Raw genomic sequence first — 8,100 nt, forward strand, 5'->3', positions numbered from 1 at the left:
TATTTTCGTAGAAATAAAGCTTAAGAGCTCGTCTTACTATCTCGAAAGTCAGACTTGAAGCCTAACTATAGTAGAACTTTAGCTTGTCCGCGTTCCAAGTTCTCTTTACTGGTTTCTTGGAGATAGTTTCCAAGGTGTAGGCTCCCTTTCCTAAATTTTCCTTGATTTTGTAGGGGCCTTCCCAATTCGCGGCGAGCTTTCCATCTCTAGCGTTCTTGTTGCTGATGTCGGCTCTTCTTAGCACCAAGTCGCCGCTCTGAAATGACCGAGGTCTGACCTTCTTATTGAATCTAGCAGTTACTTGGCGCTTTGCCATCATATTCTTATATCTGGCGTTCTCCCTGCATTCATCCAATAGGTCAAGTTCTATAGTGAGTGCCTCCCTGTTTTGACCTTCAGTTCCTTGTAATCTATGTACCCTCCTCCAGGATGGTTCGCCGATTTCTACCGAAATTATGGCCACGCACCCATATGTCAGCTTGAAGGGGGTTTCTTCAGTGGCAGATTGGGTGCTTGTCCTGTAACCCCACAAGACGAGGTGTAGTTGTTGCACCCAATTTCCTTTGGCATCGAACAACCTTTTCTTGAGCCCGTTGATAATCACCTTGTTAGAAGACTCGGCTTGTCCGTTGGTCTGAGGATGTTCCACTGATGCAACCCGATGTGTGATCTTGAAGTCGGTCATTAACTCCTGGAACTTTTTATCAGCGAACTATGTTCCATTGTCTGTGATGATCTCGGCAGGAATTATGAATCGGCTAATCAAGTTTCTTTCAAAGAATCTTTGAATCCTGGCCGAGGTAATGTTGGTGAGGGGTTCGGCCTCGATCCATTTGGTGAAGTAGTCGATTGCCACTATCAACCACTTGAGCTGTCCTTCAGCTGCGGTGAAGGGTCCCAACAGGTCCATCCCCCATTTGAAGAATGGCCTTGGTGCTGTGATAGTTTGCAGCTCTTCAGGGGGTGCACGAAGGATGAGCGCGTGCTTCTGACACTGTTCGCACCTTTTGACTTGCTCCTTCGCGTCTGCCTCCATAGTAGGCCAGTAATATCCTGCCCTTAGTGCCTTCCTGGCTAGGGCTTTTCCTCCCATGTGATGTCCATTTATGCCTTCATGGATCTCGGCCAACGCATATTCAGCTTTATTTTTATTTAGGCGTTTCAGCATGGGTGTGTAGAAGCCCTTTTTGTATAGTTGCCCTTCTACTATGGTGAAGCACGCCGAGTTCTTAACAAGTTTTCTGGCCTCTTGTGTCTCGTCTGGCAGGACCCCTTTTTCCAAGTAGGCCACTATTGGCCTTCTCCAATCCTGAGTCGCGGTTATGACCATGATGCAGGTCGGCTTTAAGATGCTTTGCTATATCGCGGTTCGGTGATTTCCCAATCCATTCGAGCTGGCGAGCTTTGACAGGATGTCCGCCCTGCTGTTTTCATTTCACGGTATATACTGGATTATTACCTTGTCAAATTCGGCCAACAGCTCCTTGACTTGTTGGAGATATTTCATCATGCGAGGTCCCTTAGCTTGATATTTTCCTTCAACTTGTGAAGTTACCAGTTGCGAATCACTGAGGATTTTTATCCTCCTTTGCTTGCACAATCCTTGATATGAAAGCCTCATATTCAGTTTGGTTATTCGAGGTTGGGAATGCTAGGTGAAGTGAATGTTCAATGGACACTCTCTCCGGGCTTTCAATTATTACCCCAGCTCTGCTCCCTTTAGAGCTTGAGGATCCATCAACGTATATCGTCCAGAGATCTTCATTCCCTTCTCTCTTTTCTTTGGACGAGGTTAACTCCAAGATGAAATCGGCCAGCGCCTGAGACTTGATTGCCTGCCGAGGTTTGTATGAAATGTCGAACTCGGAAAGCTCGATAGCCCAGTTAATCATCCTCCCAGCTAGATCCGGCTTGTGTAACACTTGCCTGATGGGCTGGTTGGTTCTCACGACTACTCGGTGCCCTTGGAAGTAAGGTCAGAGTCTCCTTGCCGTGGTAAGGAGAGCAAACACCACCTTCTCGAGCTTCTGGTAACGGAGTTCAGGTCCCTGCAGTGTCCGGCCTACGAAGTAGATCGACTGTTGTGACTTGTCGGTCTCCCTTACCAGAGCGGCGCTGATGGCCTCTTCGCCCACAGAAAGGTATAAGATCAATGTTTCTCCGGCTCTGGCTTGGACAGTACCGGGGTGGCGGCCAGGCAACTCTTTATATTTTCAAATGCCCTTTTGCATTCTTCCCCCCATCCGAACTCTGCCTCCTTTTTAAGGAGCTTAAAGAAAGACAAAGTCTTTTCTGCAGACTTGGGCAGAAATCTTGTTAAGGCCGCAAGGTGACCCGTGAGTTGTTGGATTTCTCTCTTGCTTTCTGGTTGCTTCATCTCGAGGAAGGTCTTGCATTTGTCAGGGTTGGCCTCAATTCCCCGGTTGGTGAGCATGAAGCCCAAGAATTTTCTAGCTAGTACTCCGAAGGCGCATTTGGCCGGGTTTAATTTGATCTTTTGAGCTCTTAGTTGCTCGAATGTTTCCCTGAGGTCGGCTATATGTGTAGTTATATACGCTGACTTGACGATCATGTCGTCGATGTACACCTCTAGGTTTCTTCCAATTTGATCTTGGAAAACAATGTTCATCATCCTTTGGTAGGTTGCCCCTACATTCCTGAGGCCAAAAGGCATGACGTTGTAGCAAAAGTTTCCCATTTCCAAGATGAACGAGGTCTTCTCGTGGTCATCAGGGTGTAGCAGGATTTGGTTATACCCGGAGTATGCGTCCATGAAAGATAGTAGCTGAAATCTTGACGAATTGTCAACTAGCTGGTCAATGTTTGGCATTAGGTACGAATCTTTCGGGAAGACCTTATTGAGGTCGGTGTAGTCCATGCAAATTCTCCATTTCCCACTCGGTTTCTTCACCATCACCACGTTGGACAACCAGGTGGTGTATTGTATTTCCCTGAGGAAATTGACCTCCAACAGCTCATCCACGTGTTCGTTCAAAGCCTGACGTCGGTCAGATCCTATCTTCCTCTTCTTTTGGGACACTGGCTTCGATCCCGGGTACATAGAGAGCTTATGACAGCAGAAAGCTGGGTCTATTCCCGGGATCTCCGAAGCCTTCCATGTGAACACGTCAGAGTTTTCACTTAGGAAAATGGCCAGCTCCCTTTTGAACTCGTCCTCAAGTCCCTTGCCCACCTTAGTGTGCCATTTTCCTTCCTTTCTAATGCTGGCGTCTTCCAGCTCTCCTTGGGGTTCTGGACGAGGGGCTTGGAGCTCCTCCCTCATGTCCAGCTCCACCAAGTTTACTTCGTTTCCACATGGGTGTAGAGATTGGTCCCTACCTCCTCCAATTTTGTGCCGAGGGGGAGAGGACGAGCCTCCTTGATTTACTCGTAGGGTCTCATAGTAGCACTACCTGGATTCTTTTTTATCCCCTCTTATGGTGATAACTTAGTTCTTTGCCCCGGGCATCTTCAGGGTTTGATGCTTGGTGGAGATCAACATGTCCCAGTCGTGTATTGTAGGTCGGCCAATGATCACATTGTAGGACGACTCGGTGTCTACTACGACGAAACGAACCCTTCCAACACGGAATGAGTCCTTCGTCCCTAAGGTCAGCTTCAAATCAATGTAGCCCATTGGGGGGATGACGCTCCATTGAACCCGACCAGCTCGGTGATGCATGGTTTCAAGTCCTTCTCGTCCAGGTTCATCCTTTGAAAAGCGTCCCAGAGAAGTATGTTTGTCGAGCTCCCGTAATCAATAAAGATTCTCTTAACCCGACAGTTGACTAGAACTCCAATGATCACCAAGCCGTCAATGTGTCTGGGTACAACCATTTCTAGTTCCTCCTGAGTGAAGAACAGTCTTGGGGGGGGGGTAGAATTGCTGGCTTTCCCTTTGAAGGTTGGCCTGTCTCTTACTGACATGACCTCCTTCAGGTACTTTCTTCTTGCGTTGGCCGTGTCTCCTCCTCCACCCAGAGCTCCGCTTATCACGTTGCACTCAAATTCAGCTTCCTGAAAAACCTCATCTTTATCTTCGACCTCTTTGCCCTTTGTAGGGCGGTCTTATCTCTGATCCTTTCTATCATCTCTCTTCGGACTCCGACTTAGGCTCCGGCTTCTCCGCCTTCGCTTATTAATCTTCTTGCCCTGAGTTCTGATGATGTATTGTTTCAATTTCTCCTCTCTGATGTGTTTTTCGATGGCATCTCGGAGGTCCCAGCAGTCATCCGTGATGTGACCGTTCTGGTCATGGAAAGCGCAGTATTTGTTTCTATCCAATCCACTCTTGGCTTTCAGGGGTCGAGGACTCTCGACATTGCGCATTTCAGTCTGGGCCACCTCTTTCCATATCCTAGACCCGGACATGTTCAAAGGCGTGTAATCATCATATTTTCCCCTTGGGGATCGGTCATCCAACCTATTCTCCCGAGTGTCTTTTCCCTTCTTCGCCCCCCGTTGATCCCGGTCTTTGTTTTTCTTGCTTGGACTCCTGCGATTCGGGCTTCGACCTCTAGATTCCCCATAAGCCTTCTGCATGTCCTCCACGTCAATGTATTTGGCCGACCTTCGTCGGAACTCCTCTAGGTCATTGACCGGGTTCTTGTAAATTGACTTCGCCAGTGGAGAATCGCCATCTAATCCCGAGATGATCAGATGCAAGTGTACTGGCTCAGTTAAATTCCAAACCTTTAGGGCGGCATCTTTGAACCTATCGAGGTATTTCCTCAATGATTCATTCTCCTTTTGTCGGATTCTTCCCAAGGCGTAGGCCGGCATTGGATGCGCCTTGCTTGTTGCGAAATTCAACCGGAAAGTTTGGGCTAGGTCCTCGAACGAGTCAATCGAGTTCCTGGGAAGCCTGGTTATCCAGGTCATTGCCTGGCCTGTTAACATCGTCGCGAAGATTCTGGCTTTGATAGGTCCAGTTATCCCATTGAACAACATTTCGGTCTTGAAAGCCTCTAAATGGGCCTCCGAGTCTTGACTTCCGTCGTACGGTGGTATCTTGGCACTCTTGAATCTCGGTGATATTGCCAAGTTCATGAGCCTTTCAGTGAATGAGCTATCATTAGCCTCCTCATCAAGGAGATAATTATCTCATTGGTTGTTGACTGGTCCTCCGCCCTCCTGGTGGTTGTCATGGCGGGGATTCTGCATATTTCCTTCTGTCGTGGCCGCGTTTTGATGTTGTGGCTCATTAGCCTGGCCTGCGCTTCCACCTCGGCCTGCTCCTTCAGCTTGGCCTGCTCTTCCACCTCGGCCTACTCCTCCAGCTCATTCCACAAGGTTTTGATTTCGTAGCTCAGCCTCCAGCGCCTCCTTCCTCTGGGCATTCAGCCCTTGTTGAGCCAGGAATCTGTTCTCCGTCTCCTGCATCTTTTGGAGGATCGCATTCATGGCCACAGTGGTTATGTCCCTGGATTTTTCATTATGTGGAGGTGGGCGCACCGGGCCCGCTGTCGTGTTGGGCTGGGTTCTGGAAGGCAGTCCTTGAGTGCCGACCTCGCCGACCTGGACCTCTACTAGCACAAGGGTCGCGGCTGATTGGAGCTGTTCCAATGCAGGTTGGTGTGGAGGCATTTGAGTAGTGCTAGACGTCGAACGAGTGTTCGTCATCGTGGAATGGGAATCAAAATTTATCTTTCCCACAGACGGTGCCAATGTTAGGTCCTGGATAGATCGTATTGCTATACCGTGAGGTATGTGCTCAGAGATAGTGTATAATCAGATGTATACTAGGCTTATAGCCGAGGTCCCAATCACTGCGCACAAGCAATAAGCTTATAGCTAATGGGTGGGTGTGTGCACAGTATGGGCAGTATTCGTAAATAGGTTCAAAAGTGTGTACCTGGGGTCCTTAGGCTCTTATTTATAAGGATTACCTTCCTAGGCTTGGGTCTTTTGAGCTCCCTAGATTGCATAAGAGTTCAGCTCCCTTTCTGTTGGGATGTGACCCTTATCTTGTGCTCTTTGACTGTTTAATGTTGTTGAGATATTCATGAATCTATCTCTTAGTAGATTTTTAGGTGAATAGTTGGGATATGATATTCATATTCATAACAATATTTTTAATTTTATATTAAATATTGACTATTTTGATAAAAAAAATTGAGAATAAACTCTAACGCAATCTACTAAATTTAGGGGGGGTCAAAACAGGTTAGGATATGCAGGTCCACCGTGACACGACATGAAAATTGACCTTTAAAAAAATTCACGTCGTGTTAGAAAAAATGACGCAAAAATTTTGTGTTGTGTTAACACGAATTTGACCCATATTTTTTTTATTTTGACGCATTTTTTTTAAATATTTTTGGTCAATTACCATTTTGACCCATAGTTTGCGTATCATTTGTGTCGTGTCAACTGCAAAAAATTCATATCGTGTTTGTGTTATATGTATTCATGTCTGTCAACCCGTTTTGACACCCCTATCTAAATTATAAATCTTTGAAGATTAGGGTTAAAAACAAATTCTACCACAAAATGAACTTCACGAGTTAGGGTCAAGCATAATTTTTTTGGATTGACGTACGGGTTCTAACTCATTTTGATAGCTCTAAAAATTAGTTAGGGAGTTTGATTGTGAAATAACTCTTTTTTTTTTAAGTTAACCCAACCCTAATTACCTCTTTGAGACGAGCGGCTCCCCTCGGTATCCTCACAAGCTTCAACTCTTTGAGCTGACTATGAGACTTATCTGAAGTGCGGGGTGGGTCTGGGATAAAGATATTTAAATCCCTCCCAAAGGTGGCATGTGGGAATCGAACCGAGGTCCTTTCATTTCCATTTACTCAACTCCCTTGCTACCAACTGAGCTACCACTATTTGGTTGAGATAACTTTTTTATACCTGTTATGGACCCATATAAGAGGCCCATGTTATATAAAGCCATACAATGGGCAATAGAAAGAGTAAACTAATATAATTAAAGGAAAGTATTAATCTAATATATTAATCCTAATACGACAACAATGAACTTGGACACGGGCTTTCAATCGAGTCTTCAAATGTCCAAAATTTCATTATCCACATGTAAATCCTATAAAGAAGAGGTAAAACATACATGTATGGATACATTTTTCCCCTCTCTACTTTTATGTTGCCACTGGGGATATACACCACCCCTTTGGCTAAAGCTGTTATTATTCTTACACAGTGATCTGCTACACTTAAAGATATCTAATCCATAGATATCTGAGAGGGCACTTAGATCCATTATTAATATATTAGTCTCTTGACTACTCATATTTGTTCTTGGGATAGAACATTAGCGTTGTCTATGGGGAAAGAAGTAAAATTTTATTCCCAAGACCAAATATGGTCAACACAAGAAGTAATAGTCACCTGCCACCACCTTTGTCGCCGCCTGAAAACCCAGTGTTGATGGAGGTGGATCAACCTCCCAATGCACCAGATCATGAGGCAACCCTAGATTATGACGCCATTCCCGTCAATGATGCCATCTCAGATTCTACATATACTCCAGCACCAACTTAAGGACAACAGGCTCCAGAACAACCACTTCTCCATCCGCCTCGAGTCTTGGATAGACACGTTTGACACGAATATGTACATAAGGGGAATTGATGAGCCTATCATTTCTCATATATTTGCAACAACTCTGACAGGAGCAGCATAAACATGATTTTCTACTTTGCCAGCAAATTCAATTGGATCCTTTAAGAAGTTTGGAGATAAATTTTTGTTGAATTTTGCTACAAGCAAAAAACACTCAAAGTCCAAGTTTGCACTCGAAAAAATTAGACAGCAATCGAGGAAGACGCTCCAAAAATACTTGGACCATTTCAAAGACGCAGTATTGCAGGTTCCATAATTATAAGAAAATGTACACGTGCATTTGATTGTAGCCAACTCAGATGGTGCATCTCAGCTTGCAAAGTCAATTTACAAGGATCTAGCGAAAACATTAGAAGAATTTAGAGCCTGGTCAAATAAATATTTAGAGTTGGAACAAATGAAAATACCAAATGATCCAAGTAAAGGGAACAAGGGCCGATGTCCAAGAAGGAATAGTCTGGTTCAAAGAGAGAAGGAATGAACGAGAAACAAAAAACAATCTGATTTTTGGGG

The 8,100-nt window shown here is 45.3% G+C and overlaps 1 protein-coding gene across 1 annotated transcript; it reads right to left on the reverse strand.

Moving 5' to 3' along the window:
* Positions 1 to 4,068: 4,068 nt before the first annotated feature.
* On the reverse strand, positions 4,069 to 5,049 carry LOC133311657 (uncharacterized). Its single transcript, XM_061512733.1, has one exon. It carries the CDS (start codon positions 5,047 to 5,049, stop codon positions 4,069 to 4,071), a length of 981 nt encoding a protein of 326 aa, XP_061368717.1.
* Positions 5,050 to 8,100: the final 3,051 nt, after the last annotated feature.

Source organism: Gastrolobium bilobum, unplaced genomic scaffold, assembly GCF_033153095.1.
Source record: "Gastrolobium bilobum isolate Gb01-03AN ecotype WA unplaced genomic scaffold, APGP_CSIRO_Gbil_v1 utg3765, whole genome shotgun sequence".
NCBI classification, from domain to species: Eukaryota; Viridiplantae; Streptophyta; class Magnoliopsida; order Fabales; family Fabaceae; genus Gastrolobium; species Gastrolobium bilobum.